Here is an 18954-nt window from a genome sequence, read left to right on the forward strand (position 1 = left end):
TTACATGAGAAAAAAATTAAATAACAAAAGAAGGCAAGCCAGGATTAATAAAGACACAATTTTTAACAGTCTCATAAGCTAATACTGAAAGATCACTAGAGTAATGCTAAAAATTTGAAATGACACAAAATGAATACAACAGCCATACAACAGACTAGAAGGTTAAGAAGACAAAAAATGTAAATTAATTAAAAAACAGGTTAATGAGATAGCATTTGAACTACAAATTATAACATTCTCATGCAGAGACAACCAGGGACTTTTGAACCAAGGTCAGACAAATGTTTAGCATCTTCCCACTGATTGCCCTCACTGAAAGGATTCCCTGCAGAGGGACTGTGGGCAGATGACCCTCTCATAGATTCATAGATGCTGAGGAATCAAACTTTAGGTCAACAGGATACTGAAGCCTCTTGCTCTAGATAACACACATACTTGGGTCTAGCTGTGTTCCTGAGGACTTATCCTTGGGTGATTCTTTCATTCTTCTTACAGTTTGCAAAAGACTATGAATATATCTGAAAAATACAACCTGACAGGATCTCTCTGGGAGGTTCTGGATTCACAGGAATGCATTTCTTAAATGCAGGACTGACCAACCAGTGTGACACAGCCCAGCCCCACAGACTGGCTTGAGCCCTTATACATGTACTTCTCCCTAGTACAAACCAGGCAGAAGTAATCTGTATGGGCCAAGGTCAGGTCACCTCAAAATATGCCACTTTGGTATGTTGATTATTTTAAATAAAAGTTACTTAAAAAAAGAATACTATGCCTCTCCCCTTGTCTCCAGAAAGCATGAAGTAAATCTCCCATGTGAGAGGTATCCTCTCTATACTAGGAGGTAAAGATACATTCCTTACTACCAGAAATAGGGAGTTTAGAGCCTAGAAGGCTAGATAAATAATTCTTTGTTACTTTTTTCTAATTTACTACCCCAGCCCAAATTCTATTTAGAATTCCTTATTGACTGAAGCTCCCAAACTTAAATTTTCATTGTCCTGTCAATTCCTCACAGATTTATTGTCTCTGTCTAAGAAGTATAGAAACTTCCTGCCTTGGTCATTTCTTTAGGACTCGATTTCATTATTGGGCCTCTGTGTACATGTAATAAAACTTTGAGTTTTTAATTCTTAAACCAGCTGGAAAACCTTGAAGAGTAGAAGGGAAAATGTAAAGTCCTCCTCTATAAACTTTGAGTCTATGATTAAGGCTGTCCATAAGAAACAAAAACTATCATAATGTTCTGAATTTATTTCACCCATTTCTTCTAAATCCTTTACTTTTAAAGTAATATTATCATAAAAATCATGATAAATATCCTCCACTTTATATTGTTTTATACTTTTCAAGATTCTGTCACCTAATTTTAATCATTTAACAATCCTCTAATATAGCAGAATAATGAATGCTGGCTCCATTTTACAAATGAGAAAATTGAGAGACACAGAAGATGAATACATTGCTTAAGTAAATACTTGTAATTAAAGATTGGGACTGAATCTTAATCCATGTCTTATGAATTCCAGACCACTGTGGTTGCCACTGAATCATTTAATTCATATGTACTTATATATATTTCAGCCTATAAATGAAAACTAATTTGTCAATAATTCTTTCATTTCTTTTAGTCTTCAATCTATCACTCAATTATTATCCCCATTCTCTTTATTATTTGCACTTTACTATACAAATTATATCAGAATGAGAATTGTCACAACTGAAACAAAGAAGACCAGACTTGACATCTTCAACTACTGACAGAGGGAAATATTTTAACTATTACTCCAAAGTAGCATAGTATAAAGAAAATCACTATTAACCTTGAGGCTTTGGACTAAGAATTTAAGATTTTATTTTTCCATAAAAAACTTAACTTTGGAGAAGGTTCTAATTTTATTTTGGGTACACACATCTATATAATTTTAGTGGAGAGCCTACCTAAGAAAGGTGAACATTCCATCAAGTCTAACACTTATCTTTCTCCATTTGAATAATAATAAAAAATCAAAAACATTAAAAACAGAAGCATGTAAAGTGATTAAATCACACTAGAGGAGGAATCACCATCAAGGTGATATCCAGACACTGGTCTGACACTTATAGCTAGACTCAGTGCTGTTATCAGCTTTCTTGGTGCTCATAGCAAGTCTGTGAATCTAAAACCAGTACAAAGAACATTAACAGTAGACAAGGTCATTCTGAGACTGTGATAAAGTGAGATAAAATGAAACATGGTCACAGTGCAACCCACAAAGTTCTAGACATTCTCTTCTCTCAGCTAATATGACTGACTACCACTTCTTCACCAATTACAGCAAGTTTTCCCTCCTCCTGGATTATTTATTAAGGTACCTAATAATAGAATTCTCCCCCATTCCTGACAGTTTTAAATCCAGAGCGAAGTCCCACTTCCTAAAACCTTCCTTGAAATCATCCCAAACAAGCCCAAACTCTTAGTAAGTCTTTCTAACTCCTCCTGAGATGTCCACAGTTCCCTATATTAATTTTTCCTTAGTACCAAGAGTAACAAATTAAACTTGTTCAAGTACAAGTGTCATACAAATGGACTTTGACTATATATAGGGCACTGACAGAATAATAACTGATACTTGTACACCATCTGCTGTCTACCAAGTTGGTTCCTTTACAGCATCACACAAGGTCCTCTCACAGTCTTGTGAAGTGGGTATACTATTGTTCCTGTCTTATAGAAGAAGAGACTAATAATCAGGGGAGTAACACAGATATTAAAAGGTGATACCTAAATTTAAATATGTGTTCTCTTGTGAAAGTCCAAGTTCCACTACACTACATCTATGTATTATTAAATAGACCCAGAAGATGCCATATAATTTTTAGGGGGGATGAGAACTAAAAATTTGGATATGTCTATATCAAGAAAATCCATGCAATAGAAATGTATTAGATATGGCTGGTACAAAGTTGCACAAAGAGATAAACAGGCAATGAAAACAAATTTCCTTGTATACACTAATTAGTACTATACTGAATTTGATGCTCAATTAGGGATTGCAATGAAAATTCAGAGAAAAGAAAAAAAAAACATGGGTTAGATTGCCAGAAGTTCTAAGTTTTATGAGATAAGAAAAATAGAGCAAAAGACAGACATACACATACATACACACACCCTTCCATAGATCACATTTAATTATTAGAATAGATGAGAAAAGGAGGGAAAAGGGGTCACATTATTTTATAGCCAATGAATGAGTCATAGTGAATCCCTTTAGTTGCTCTATGCCTCTTGCCCACCTCCCTCCACCACCAGTATCTGTTCTTAGACATGGTACACAAATTAGTAACTGATAACTCACACTAGGATATATCATATCTACCTTTTCCTTTCTTTCTTCTCTCCCTATATGAATTCCAGGCAGACAGCTTTCCCTCACCTCAAAAGAAGTGAGAGAAAGGTGGACATTGACTAAGGAAAGTACCTGGTGAAAATAGGATATCATCTCCTTTGAAGCTGATATAAAAAATTTGCAAAGTAAAACATAATTCATTATTTGATGTGATCAACACACATCATAGTATCCACTTCATTATAGTGGTTATATGTATTTCTTAAAAACATGATGCTGGAATGCTGATATGACATGATCCAAAACTAAAATATCACTGCCCATTACCCTAAGACACATGGTCAGATCTTGGAAAGGTGGTGAGTGGAGACCCAATTTGTTGTTTCAATTGTTTCTTCTGTTCTCTTCTGGTCTTCACCTGACAATTGGCCTAGCCAAGGGGAACCAAGGGTCGGTCTTGGCTCACTTTCTTCATTACTGATACACGACCTATCACAGCCTTATACCTTAAGATGGTGTCTCTAGGATCTCAGGTTGGATGGCTACTAGAAATATAGTTTGAAATCACTGAGTTCTCAAATTATCACCTTTCATTGAGGTTGAGTATTTATATGTGTTTTTCAGAACTGCATTCAACTTTCAAATGCTTATGTCTGTATCCTCTGAAGAGATTGCAAATTTCTTGAGATTCTTCTTCTCAGTAGTGTCTTGCATCTTGTTGACACATGATGATGCTTTTATATATAATGAAGGCACCTGAGTTTAGCTATAAGACAGTTCTAAGGAGAATTCCAAATTTTTGCACCAAATAAATCCTACATATTTCAAAGACATAATGTCAAAATGTTCAGTAAAGTATAAAATCTTTTTTTAAATAATAGCCATTAGAATTCCCTTTGAAATAGTAGGGAAACTGGGATACAACATGGTATGAGTTTTACATCTTTTAAGATATAACTAAGTTTAAGAATGGAAATAATAGGAATCAGAAACAACACATAATAAATTTATTAAGTACCCAATATGGATCCATAATGCTCACGTATAAGAGAATATGAGCTAGGCCAGATTTACAAATAATACAAACATACCTTCCAAAATTTAAAGACCTTCACAAAAGAAAGACCTAATTTTAATGGCCTTAAAGTGATTCCAATGACAGAGTGATGCTGCTAAAACACAACTAGCTTGAAAACATTTGTTTACTACTCAGTGATGAAGCAACAACTGTATCAACTTAGAATAATATGAGTTTTCTTATCTGAATTCTCACCACTTAGCATCCCTATTTACTGACCCCCAAACATTTTACTCCTAGAAAAGCTCATGGAAAGTAGACTACAAGAAACATAGTTAATAACATTTTAACTGATCAGTGTCTTTTTTCTTTATACCTCTGGGATTAGCTGAGGTAAAAGATGTAATAAAAACTAATATATTAAAAAAGAATCTATAGTTAACTATTAATTTTCATTTCCCCACATTACCTATTTTTCACATTCCATGGACAAATAACAATGAACTATAATTGACTTTGTGTAAATATCATAGCTTAGCAGTTAAAAAAAATACCTAAAATTTGTATAAGCTGGCTCAAATCTTCAGGAAAAAAACAGTACATAAATATATTTGTATGTGTCCATATGCTTGTCTGTATGTTTATAGAGACACAGAAATAACAGAACATAACATTTCATAAGTATTTTTTCTGGGGGTGATTTGCAGATAAGGAATCATAATTTTGACTCCCCGATATTCATAATTACATGAATATTGAATTATATAAGTTATATTAATTCACAGAATTCATAAAATTCTAGGAGTAAATATAACGACTATATCTTTAAATGTATATTGTGATATAGGAATCTAGACGTCTTCTCTGAAGTCAAAGGGAACAAGTAAGCTTGTTAAATGACTTGCATATCTATATTTTGGGTGGCTTTTCACAGTTCAAGATGTTTTACATACTTAAAATTTCCAGAGGAACTAAATCATTGCTTCATGACATAGGATAATACCTTGGGGAACTGAAAGCACAAATGGGACTGAATGTGAGATAGATAATATGTTTGGAGCACATTAACGGGATCCCAGCTATGTTGCTCACATGCTGAATGGCCCAATGAAGAAGTCTCCCAAAGAAAAGATGAATATTTATATTGGTCTTTGCCATTCTTCTTAGCCTTTGCCATTTGCTACTCATGTCTATCTCTGTAAGATATGCCTTGGCTAGTCCTGGGAGATCCTATCATTTCTTTGTGTGTATTTTCTGTCATAAGTTGCAAGCTCCTTGAACTGAAGACCAGTCTTTTTTTATTTTGTAGTTACATAACAGATAATAAATATACAACAGAATTATAAAGACTTCTCTCTGTAATAATGGGTGAAACTATCAAATTCAGGTAAAATAGCATTGGAATATTTTAAACTAAAGAAAAATTTAAGATAAGAAATATACTGTATGAACAGACTATGTAGTCTTCATAATCACATGAAGCTATATGTCATTTATGAGCTAACCATCTTATGCATCTAGCAGTGAATCTATAAAGTCTGATTTCCTAGCAAGTATCTATCATTTCTATACATATCAGTGGTGCGCCCCTACTCCTTAATTGAATGAGTGTGAGACAATAACATCAGAAGGAATGCCTCTAAAACAGTCTCTCCAGTTATAGTATCAAGGCAATAGCCAATCTCAAGTCTTTGGGACTCCTTATAATTTTCCCAGGGGGAAACCAAGTACAGATAAAATCTTAGTGGAAAAAATTAATATACATATCTATAGAAACCTAATAAAAGTGAGCTTTGGTACTCAGTCGAGGAAATACTATAAACCATTGCATATGATAGAATCAAGGAAAGTACCCAGCTTTAAGCAAGAGACGGTAACCAAAGGACACATTTTCCAATGTGACTGAATAAAGGTTGTACTTTTAATATTTCATATGTGTACCAGGACCCATATACAAAATACACAAATACAAAGTTCACTAAATGCAGAATACGCTCACCTGGACACAGAGCAATATTACAAGGCTTATGATGTGTTTCAGGTCCTTCACACGGCCTTCCTCCATACTGAGGAGGTGTGCACGACCTTGTTCTTGTTCTTTGGCCTCGACCACATGTAAATGAACATAAACTCCATGGTGACCACTCCTCCCAAACTCCATGTACTGTAATAAAGCAAAGAAGCTTCAACAACAAAAGCAAAGAGATAAAGTCATAATGATTTTTTTCTTAATTATTAAGAAAAAAATCATCTAATAGACAAGTATGAAAATATTTTAAAAGTTCAGCTGAGTTAACATTCTTATTTGCCAAAATAAATGCAAAGGGTAATTCAAAAATTCATTAAAAAATGCAAAATTGTATGCATTTTTCTGTACTTGAACAGTTATTTATGTCATAAACTTTAAATATTTTCTTTTTTAATGGAAATGCACCTCTCTCCTTCATGGTAGAATAGTCATGAATTATTTTTAAATAAATGTAATATAAACTTATAAGGTAGTATAGAAAACTAAATTTCTTATACCAGATATGATCTTCTAGAGTTAAGTTTGCATTTAAATATGTAAGGGCCAACTTAATTCTTCCAACAATTATAAAATTTCAGTATTAATGACCTTGATGGTGTCAAAAAATGAAAATATGAGAAATTAATGGTACATATTTTAAATAGCTTTTTAACATCACATTTAGAAAATACAAGTATCTAATACAAGTACCAATACTTCAACTATGCCATTACAATGAATTCAAACTAATCATAAATATTAACATAATCTGTGCTCCTCCATAATAGCCACTGTGAACAAATATTGACGCCTTTTGCATAAAGTCCATTAGAGTTCAAAGTTTAGATCCTTTCTTTGCCACAGTCAAATAACCAATCTCCTCTCAATTTTTAATATTTGGGATAGTAAGGAATAGTAAGGTAATATAAATAAACACTCTGTGGATAATACAAATAAAAAGAAGCTGGGCAAAATGTGCTCTTTGGTTCAAAAGCTCCTGTCTTGAGGTTGGTCCTACCATGCTCTTACAAATTTATGAGCATAGATGTTTGGTATGACACCCACTAGAATAAGGAAGGGGAATAGAAATTTATAATGGATGATAAAAAGATGTTCACTTTCTTCTCAACATTGGTAGGGGTAAGCAGAATCCATATAAAGTGTCAGAGGTGTTATGCGAGTAAATATAGCATATCTAGAATCTTTTGCATGTGTATGTTGACCAAATTGTTACTTTAAAAACACATATATGATACTTTACTTATGAGCCACCCATTCTCTTCTATCTATGCTACTGAGTTGCCCTAACTGGTTGTGAAAATATATTCAAACATTGAAGCACCCAAATTTGAGTAATACTCTCTGAAAAATTCTTCAAGTTTCTGTGAAAGTTGCTGGAAAACTTTCTCATTTAAGTTTGGAAAACCAAAGCTACCATGTATCCATTGGTATAAGAATAAATAATGAGTTTGTATTTAACTCCAAGAAAAAAATACACATATCCATATATTTATATATAGGTATATATGATCAATGATAGCAAAATATTTTTTAAATATTGCATACAAATGTATTTTGCCATATAAAACATATATCTTTAATTAATTTTTGCATTTATTTTTAATTACCAATATTTCACCATTTAAAAACAACCTTCTCTTCCTCTATTGTCTATATAGTGTTAAAAGACTATATTGTATTCATATTGATAGTTCTGTTAATTTTCTCCTCAATCAAATCATACTTCTCTGTATTCATTGAACAAACCCTGAAAAAAAAAAGCTGCTAAATTGGCAGATTTTTCTCTATTAATCTCAAAGAAATGTTAATTAATCTTGATTAAATCATAAAGCTGGAATCCTTTGAAAAGTATGTCACTCCCTACTTTTTAACACTCTTTATTGTCCCATGGTGAAATTTCATGACTCCTTCATCATTTTAAAAAATCAAAAAATATTTTTTTTCATTTGAAGGGGAAACAAAATTATTAATAATTTTAGATATTATTGAATTAGGAAATTATAACAGATATATTATGATTTTATAGATGCTATTTATAAAATTTATGTTAAAGAATAAAGATATTTTTATTTTAGTGGCAAATTGTTATATAGATTCTTTTACCTTTCAATAAAGAATGAAAATCTGTAAATAATCTAGTCCATTTGAAAAATGTGCCTCATAAATTAAGTCAAATTAATCCATTTTTAGAGTTTTCTTCTTTACTTAGACATTAGCTATATTATCACATGCCTATGCTGTATCATCTAAAGATGAAATGAGGAATATACCATATACAAATTATATTACTACTAGATTTTGAAATAAGTGTACAAATTACCTTATAATTTACATTGGGATGTATAATAAAACTCCTTTTTTTTCTTAAGAAATATATAGATGTGGATACTGTGACATTTACAAAAAAACAAAATAATCAGAACCATTCCTTAGCCCAAATAAACTTCTAAAGGATTAGAAAACATAGAGAGTAGACCAAGTGGTTCTCAACCAGAGGCAATTTTGCCCCTCAGAGGACATTTGGCAATGTCCAGAGAAATTTTTGATTGTCACAGCTCAGGGCAAGGAGGGATGCTACTGGCATCCAAGAATGCTCAGGACAGCCTCCCACAACAAAGATTTATCCATGTCAAAATGTCAATAGTACCGAGGTTGAGAAACCCTGGAAGAGATCATAAAACTATAAGTCAGAAACCAGGACAGTGAATTCACAATTCAATGTAGCTCTCTACTTTCTCAATTTATTGTCTGTTTACCTACATCATTTTCTGCTCTAACTAAAAAGAATTTTTGAAGAGACTATAATGTCAAAGCAACAATTTGCAAAAAGCTGGATGTCTTAGGATCCATATTAGAAGTAACACATTATCATGTAATTTAATTAAGAAAACCCTTTTGAAATTAGAATAATATGTGTGAAAGGCAACTAATTTATAACACTATTGATTAGGCTTTAGTAGTGCAAATAAATATGAGCTCAAATTCTATCATTAAATATATTTTATGGAAAGTGGCTTTGACATTCATTTCATCCTTGTGTCATTTTCATTAATTAAATGCCAAACACACTTGAATATCCACAGTGTGACAACTGGGTTATTGATTTCTGAGCTAATTTTCTTCTTGAAAATTTAAAGCATTATTTTAGAAAGATATTTACACTGGTTATGTGCTATTTAAGTTTTTAAATTTACTTTTGGTTACTGTTTTCAAGATATATTATGTAAAAAAAGGTACATATTTAGCAGCATGGCAAGTGACTGAACAAAATATTTAACACAAAATATTTCATAACAAATACAGTAACCATCTAAAAGATATTCCAATTTCCTATAGTGAAATACTTATTCTACATTTTTAAAATAATGAAGTTGCTAAATTATTGTTCAGTTTTAGAAAATTAAAAAGAAATCAACAAAACTCTCTATTCTCTTAAATTTGACATCTGAACTAAAACAATGGTTACAAGATACATTATTTCTTATCATCAGTCCTATTTAACCAAATTTAGAAAGACAAACCTATAGTATATGAAGGTGAAGAGGGGAACTAATAATTAGTATGTATTTCTTCAGTAGGAATAATGGTAGGAGGTTTAAGAAATTGAGGAAAAACATTATAATCAGAATATTATTCAGTGTTCTATAAACATCAGATACAGAGTGAAAGGAAGAGCACTCTGATCCCACTACAGATGCTCTCCTTGCCCAGCAAAGGAATTAATCAGCAGTGTCTGGCAGAAGGATGGAGATTTCCATATGTCAACCACATGAATTGCATAATGAGTGGCTGGAGAGTAAGCACTGAATGGAGAATTGTGGAGAACACTTTAGCACCCTCTCAGACTTCCACTTGGGCATCCATTTGCCATTAGACTCCATCCTTGCATACTGAAGGGAACTTCACTTTTCCAAGGGATGCTGACAAGATAAATGTATATATCAAGCACAGCTTAATTCTCTATTGACAATTTTCTCATTGCTCAGGAAAGGAAACTTGATCCTAGAATGCTTAACATAAATACTGTAAGTAGGGGTGGGCTTTAAGTGTGAGACAATATACTCTACCCACACCCAGCTGAAAATCCACAAACATTTACTCATGAGGTCATTTTATGTATAAAATTTAGAAATTTTGTAATTCCTAAAACCTCCAGCTCTTGGAGGTTTTCCTTCTTTTGACTAACAGACCTAGAGTCTTTGCTCACTAGCCCGTTTTTGTCATCTTCTGTCATTGACATCCCCTTCTGTGACCTCCGTAAGCATTTTCCCCTCTGAATTTTCTTGTCACTTGATGTTCCTTCTCATCTAGTTTAATTCCCACTGACTCTCATTGATTTCTCTTGTTTTCAGTGGGAGTTATTGCTGTTTCCTGTTAATTCAGTCTTCTCTTCCTCATAGTTCTCTGCCCTGTTTAGCTTTAACTTCGACCTTCATCTGCTGCTTTGAATCTCCTAATTTCATTATAGAGGATTTCCCAACTCAGTGTGCCCTCTCCTCCACATTCTGCCCACCACTTCTTTTCCCTTTTGTTTCTTCCAGATTGTCTTTCCTTTTATTGTGATAAAAAAATACATAACAGAAAATTTATCATCCAAACTATTTTTAAGTGTACGATTCAGTGCTGTTAAATATATCCCCATTGTTGTAAAACAGATCTTCAGAACTTACTCAGTTTGCAAATCAAACCCCCTGTACCCATTAAACAATAACTCCTCCAGACTGTCTTTTAATGGGTTGCCCTTGCTTATTCAGCTGGGAAATTAGGATTATCTCTGCCCTTCCCCCATGCCACCCACTCTCTACTCTTGCCTTTAGCAACTGCAAAATCAGCCATCTCTGGAAACGGAATTCATCAGAAAATTTTTACAGCTGAACAGCTGCTGCAGAACCAGTTCCTTTCTTTATGCCCACCCCCTTTGGGGGCCTATGGAAAGGCTGTGAATGCAAGTCTAGGGTCAACTGCAGTGGTTGATGGTTTTATCACCCCTCCACCAAATACTTGAGCAAAAATATAAACCTGGAGATTCGCAGTATCATGTGCTTTGGACTTCTTGAAAGAAAGCCCAAATTCCTTTTAGTACTTATTTTTAGGTGAAAGCCAGTAATTTGAGAAGGCAAAATGCCTGTGATATGCATGTAGGCCTCAAATGAGAACAAAATGTTGATGTAACATGGAAAATCTCACCCTACGTGGGTAAGCTACCATGCTGTGCACCATTTAGCATTGAAGATTTTTTCCTCCATTAATGACTTCAAAGTTTACAATGCAGTGGATGGCTCTGATGAGGACAACCAACTGAGTCAAAGAAATGAGCAGGAATTCCTTTGGTCAGGGGAACTATGTTCTCTGATAGGGTCAGATAAGTGATAGGAAAACAACTGCCAGCTTTAAAGACTATATCAACCACTGCCTTTAGTAATGGGTACAGATCACATTTCCAGTATGCCTGTAAGTCACACTTTCCTCAAACATTCAACTGGACATTTTGACCACCTAAAATAAGGAAAGATATTGTAATCTTAAAATATTATTAGAAGCAGATAGATAAATTTCAAGCTTCTAGCTGCAGTGGGTAGGGGAGTCACTTACGCAATTTTCTGACTGCTCTGAAAGCAGAAATAATCACTTATATAACAAAATTTCACAGTTGAATAAGAATTAAACTTATCCACTCTAATTAAAATGTCTATACCCAGTTCATATGAAAATAACAAATCTTTCCAAATGCGTAGCATGACACAATTCAATAACATCCACAGTTGTAGTTGCTGCTAACACTACCTGGACAGAGGGCAGTGTTATTGCAAACCCTTGATTCTCTTAATGGGCCGCTGCAGTGTGTCCCGTAAGGTGATACACAAGTTCTGGTTCGCACCTGCGACCCTTGACCACAAGTAACTGAGCATGTGCTCCACTGGGACCACTCTTCCACACCAGATTCACCTGTGTGCAAGACAACAAATAAACATGAAATACCGTTTTGAATATTCATTCACTAAGCATCATACCAAACTGATACTATGACATGAAAGAATAATTTAAATGTAAAAATATGACATTACATCAAAAGGTACAAGAAAACATTTCAGAGCAAAATAAATTTAAAGAGAGATACATATTACACTGATGCAAGGTCCAAGTTTGCTATTACCTTTTTAGCAAAGCTACTCTTCACAAAGACACTGTGCCGTGGACACTGTGAAGGGACCAGTCAGCATTTTACAACAAGAATGGTTGCTGAAGCAATTCTCTTCAGGCCAATCTAAAGCTTTGTACTTTGGATGGGAGAGGGAGCAAAATGTATTGCTAAACTTACTCTGGCTTTGGTGAGCAGCAATATATTGATGTATTCTTACCTAATCTTTTATTGCATAGTCTTTCTAATGCTGGATGAGGTGGGGCCCTGGGAGTCTGGGAGTATCTAATTTTTATTTTGTTAAACACTGACACTTATTTATAATTTATTCCCAGTGCTATTCTTACTTTTTTCATCCTGTGACAGCTATTTATCTTGTGATAATTTGTTTAAAAGCCTTCTGCTTGCAATTTTCCTCATGATCTAGAGTAGAAGAGTGAGTTTTACTCAAAATGAAGGAAAATTTCTCTGGGATTTCTATTAATTTATTCAACATAGGGCCCTAAAAAGCCAAGGAGTGTCCGAATTAATTACTTTTCTTAGAGTAAGCATCACACTAAAATTATGTCTAGTTTGCATTATTATCTAAAGTCATGTCCCAAAGGACTTAAAGTCAAGAATTTCTAAGTCCATCACAGTGGGCTTTTGATTCTATTCTGATATCATGTTCAGGATAGATTCTTAATACTGATTTGAAAACTTGCAGTTGCTTTTCCCCAAATACGAAATTGGGGCATTTACCTGCTAGTGGGAGCTATTTAATTATTTAGTTGTGGGAAAGGTTTATGGTTGAAGTGTTTCTGAACACTTTGTATCACTGATTACATAAACAAAGGAACAATTTATACTTCATAAGTTCTGTTTAGAATTTGCCTTTGGAATATAATTAAAAAATAGAATATGATAATCTATTTGTCCATCTTTATTATTTTTTTTGAAGGGTTAGTAAATGATTTAGAAATTACTTGCAGTGCTACTCAAGACAGCGGGTCCATAGACTGGTACTTCAGGACAGAAGGAGGCTGAACCAGAATGTAACTCAACTTGCTGATTTCTTCACTGAGAATTTCTTTTTTTCCAAACAAACAAACAAAAAAGTCAGCTGAAATTAAACGTGTGTTTGATAATGTAGTTGAATTTACATCCTGGTATATGCTTCTTATTTCCACATAGGCCCATAAAAACTAGTTCGCAGATAAACACAGGTCCACCAACCACACTTTGGGTAGCACTATTATGAAGATTTGTCTTACATTGATCTGCATTATGCACCCAGAGGCATAGATCTTAATGCATTTATGACTAGATATATATAATAAGGGCACAGACAGTGGTTAACTGGGATGACATATTACATTAAATAGGACTTATTTTTGGTGTTGGATCAGTGTTTGTCCTGAAAATACTCTATAGATTAATTACGCTTGATTATTTTAGTCTTTTTTGCCATCACCAGTTTATATTGTAACTACTTCTTAAAAATGTTATTGGATGACCGTTTGAATAATATTTAAAGACATGCCTCATAATATTCTCTTTTACATTAAAGAATAGTCTGAAGATAAAAAATCATTATTCTAGACCCCAACAATATGGCAATAGTTAAAAAATATCCACACATATATGTATATATGAACATATATTTTTAGCAATGAAACTTTTTAATGTAAAGTTAGGAAAAACATAATGCAAAGCTTTTTCTTTTGATAATTCAATATGTGTTGTGATGACAGTAAGTGAAGTATAAATATTATGGTTGTATGTTATTAATTAAAAGCTAGGAAACCTTGAACAGTGAATTCTATAAATAAAATGATAAAGGTTATGAATAAAATTAGTTATGTTTTTCCACAAAAGCAGTCCTTCTCTTACCCTTGCACTGTTATTATGGCATTAAAAATATTTTTTATTAAATTGAACAATGAATCAGGATCAAGATCTACTTTTAAATGTATTTCTGTACAAATATTTAAAAATCGAGGTTCCTTCTGAATGTATACTATAATGATGTTGAACAGTCTAAGCAGTGATGTGTAGATCATAAGAAATTGATAATCAGTGCTAAGAACTGGCCTTCTTCACTCACTCAAATTGATGATTCATTTTGTTGATCGAAAGCAAAATAAATAAATGAATAAAGTGTATATTGGCTTTCAAATTATGAATCAAATTTTGCCACTCAATTACCAGCCTACCTACCAAAATGACCTCATTATATCTCAAATGGCATAGTTTCAAGTGACATTTCCACTAAATAGATACGATTTCCATGCTGCCACTTCTTTACTACAAAAAGTGTGAAGCCTGTTCTAATGAGGCATATTGGATCCCTGTAAGAAATAGCTCATATACTTAAAAGAAAAGTATGCGTATATATACACTTTTAAACTCAATGACATTAAAATAGTAAAGTATAATACAGAGTACACTATTTTTAATATGTGTATCTTTGGAGATAGCACAAACTAATCTGGTTCCTTGTAGCAGAGAAGGCACATTAAACACCATGTAGAACGCTTCAGTATCTAAGGCACTATTAAGGCTCTTTATCCTGACACAAAATATAAAAGGGGACTGGAAAAGCACTGTAATTAAAGTCAGAAGGTCTGTTTGATGGAAAGCTATTGAATATTAGCTCCGTGACCTTGAGAAAGTCACTTTATTTCTCTGAACCTCTCAATAAAATGAGTAATACATCTACCTCAAAATGTATTTGTGAGGTTTAAATGAGATAATGTATAAGAGTGTATTTCAAATTATAAACAAAATATTAATATAAAATTTTCTAGTATGTTAAAATCATACTAGAAACATTTTTAATGTTATACTTCTCTTTTAGATAACATGCTATAATATATATTTCTAATATACGTTATCTCCGCCACTGGAATACAGGACCACTTTTCTAAACATGTTTATAAGATCATTGGATGACTATGATGTTAAAAAGCATCAGTAAGTAAAATTAAATTGTCATAAGCTATCTTATTGGAATTTAATTTAGATTGAATTAAATTGAAATGAAATATATATTGCGATACACATAAATTGTGTCCTAGGCTATTTGAGCATTGTTCATTTATATTTAAACTAGTCTATCTCAATTATTGGACTGACCAAAATGATCAAGTTATCTTGATCAGTAATGCTATTTTCCCAAACGTTACCCCTTTAAAAACGATTTCCATTCATGTTATTACTTTATAGAAAGCAAGCTTTTCAGATACAGGGTATACTAATCATACTGGTTGAAGAAGCCAGGTTATTCATTTTGAGAAAGAATTCTTAATTCTAAAGGCTTATAGGTTTTGCTTTGTTTTCTCTCATGACTAATATAAAATACATATTATATTGTCTTTCATCATTCAGTTTTACCTCTATTGCATTTTTCTTCATTCTCACATTAATGTTAGCAAATGTCTATGATTGTTTATATGTAACACAAATCTCCTGGTTTGAAAGACAAATAGAAAAGTTTTATAGAAAAAACTTAATTTTTGTGAGATTTGATTGTGTGACACTTGTATTTATTCAGACTAACTACCTTAACACCTAAAGGAAGTATAACTTAGAAAATATCTCAGGAAAATAAACAGCTCCTCTCTTAACTTTATAATTGCTTCATATCACATTACATATTTTAAAAACCATTTAAAATAATGCAGTTTTCCAGTCTTCTATCAGTATTGTAGTAATTTCAATTTAAAGCATTATATGTGTATTTATATTTACCTATACTATTTCTGGTTTAAAATAAAACAATAAATATTTAAGAACAATCAATATTTTCAGAACTTTAATTTTGGAGTTCATTGCCTTTTCTGAATCATCGTTAACAATATAAGGAAATGGTTTTAATGCTCCTTGTGGATCTATTTAATAAGTGTTTCATCTACTTTACCAAATCATGTGTTAATATGTTTTAGATACAAAACAATGCTTGTAAAAGAACCAGTAAATGAAAACAGAATTTAGTAATTTCTGACTAAGTAAACATAATGTTCCTTGTGATTTGAATTTGTAAAAAAGGTTTTGGTCGAAAACTGAATTTTCTTGGTTGATGTCATAGGCAAATCCAAAAACTGAATTTATATAAAATGCCCTGGCCAAACTGCATAATATTTACGCATTAGCAAATTTTACTACATTACAGGAAATTTAAAACTATGGCTCTCCATTTCACTTCCAAATGACCCCACTTTTAAGTAATTTCAGGAAGCCAATGACTGCGGCCTCTTTTGCAAAAACGAAGAAAGTCTCTAATTTTGCAGCAATGCCCCGGGTGAGATGGCATCTGAAGGAGGCTGAGTAGTTAGATCATGTTCTATGCCTCTATGTAAAGTCAAATATTCCCTAATCTCTGGTCAGTGGCTGAGACTATTTTGCTCCATGTAAGGGAGAAAAATACATTTAATAATTTGAAAATTTACCTGACCCTGGCAATGCACTTTCGGACCTGTACAAGCAAATAGTAAACATATGTCACCTTTTGTTAAATAAGAAGCTGCACCAAAAGCAATCCAGATAAGCAAGTTTTGTTCATTTCAGGATCTAGCTCAACGTGTATATTTAAAAAGCTAAAAATATGTCCTTAATGTAGAATTTATTGTAAACACTCTTCTTGTTCTGAAGAATTCTTTGACCTACTTGTAATAAGGTGTTAAACTCTCCAATTACTCACCAATTACCAAAGAGCACAATCCATTAAGAATATTTGCATTTTTAAGTTGTAGATTCAAATCTAGTGTTCAGAATATATATCTTAAGAAAATATAAACTAAAGGAAATATTCATTCTTCAGGAGAATTTCATCAAAATCAATGTCATGTCAAAAAGCTGATCAAGTACTTGAAACTTCTGTATTAATGGTAAAACAGATGATCCAGATTGGAATGAATAAAACTTTATAAAGACATAGATAAGATTGTTAGTTTGCAATTTCCTGAAATAAAAGTGAAAGCTGAAAATGTTTATAACACATTTTAAATACATTTTCATCTAAGAATGTACTACATGCAATGTAAACAGAAGGAATTATAGCCCATTTATTATGATGAACCAACATATGAATGCATTTACTTGTGTATATATATATATATGTTTTTCTTTTTTTTAGGGAGGTATTTGCAAAAAATCTAATGAGTTTAGAATTAAAAATTTTACAAACCGGAAAGTGATCTTTGTTGATATTTAATTATTTGGAGTATATTATGGCTTACTAATAAAGATTGTCAACTTTTTATTATTTAGCTTCTATAACAAAACCTTCTTTTCAAATAAAAAAAATCTGAAAAAAATTTTCTAATTTCCATACATTTTAATAATTAATATTTATATGAAGTATGGCATTTAAAAAATCCAACATCTTATTGTTAAATTAAATTTCATCATTTAAACTCCTATTTAAATTCTAATTCTGAAAAGTCCTATAACAATCAATTATTGATGAAATAACTTTGTTGAGTTCTTTAAAAGTTTAATGGTACATTTAAGTAGTTAACTAACATAGGTAAATAATAACATGTAAATCTTAAATGTCCCATACTAAAAGCAAAATAAATCTTACACATACTTTTGTGCACTTTTCAACTCACAGCTACTTCATTTATGGACTTTAACTGGTGACAAAAAAAAAATGGCTCAAAAAAATATCAGCTCCAAAAACTGACAAATGTGCAGCAAAAGATTATGAAAACATGCAGTGGTTTCATTAAATTAACAACAATAAATAGAAAAATGTAACTAACGTATTACCAGTTTGTGCCATAAATTTAGCAGCATCAGCTTGTTCCTGAGGGACCCTTTTTTCATGAACAGATCGAGGTCGCTGACTTTTAATTGTATGATCTCCCATCATTCCAAATTCTAAAGACAGAATAAAGGTATATGAAAGCTTGTGTGTAGACATTTCTCACAAATTACATTACTGTCTCATGCAATATGTTCCTACACATACCTAGAAGTTACTGATTAAATTTACAATTCTAAATTTGCTAGGCTGATCTACTTGGAATATTTCTAAACTCAAGTAAAAAAAAATCTATAAACAAGAACAATTTTTCAAGAAACAATAATAACAGTCAATAGAATGACACATCAGGTTTTAAGTCAGCTTAATTAACAAATAGTGTACTCTTTTCTGATCATGTTTTCAAGCAATACATCGGAAAAAATACAACCACAGTGTTAACTGTTGTTTTTCAGAGACAGAATCCTGACTGTATAACAGATGCTGCTTTGCTGAATAGTAATCACCCCACAAGTTTTTCAGCACTTTTCTTGAGGAATAAATAATCCTTAACCTAGCTTTCCTAAGGTAAGCATTCACTTAATATAGTGTTTTTCCAAAGATGAGGTTGGCCTTGGTGTCCTTAAAAGCTCATGGATATGTGGTGGTTGAAGTAATTCTCATTCTCTCCTGCCCTGCCCCAAATAGTTG

General features: G+C 32.4%; 1 protein-coding gene across 1 annotated transcript in view; it reads right to left on the bottom strand.

Annotated features, from left to right (window-relative positions):
- Window positions 1-18954, bottom strand: part of ADGRB3 (adhesion G protein-coupled receptor B3) — a 732350-nt gene that overhangs the window by 413308 nt on the left and 300088 nt on the right. The window contains exons 2-4 of the mRNA XM_047102403.1: window positions 18270-18380; window positions 12161-12322; window positions 6347-6511 (exon numbers count right to left, since the gene is read on the bottom strand). Of these exons, the coding sequence (XP_046958359.1) occupies window positions 6347-6511; window positions 12161-12322; window positions 18270-18380 (438 nt within the window). The remainder of the gene's footprint in view (window positions 1-6346; window positions 6512-12160; window positions 12323-18269; window positions 18381-18954) is intronic.

The sequence above is a fragment of the Lynx rufus genome, unplaced genomic scaffold, assembly GCF_022079265.1.
Source record: "Lynx rufus isolate CCGP_SWC_20201006 ecotype Redwood Valley unplaced genomic scaffold, mLynRuf1.p SCAF_6, whole genome shotgun sequence".
NCBI classification, from domain to species: Eukaryota; Metazoa; Chordata; class Mammalia; order Carnivora; family Felidae; genus Lynx; species Lynx rufus.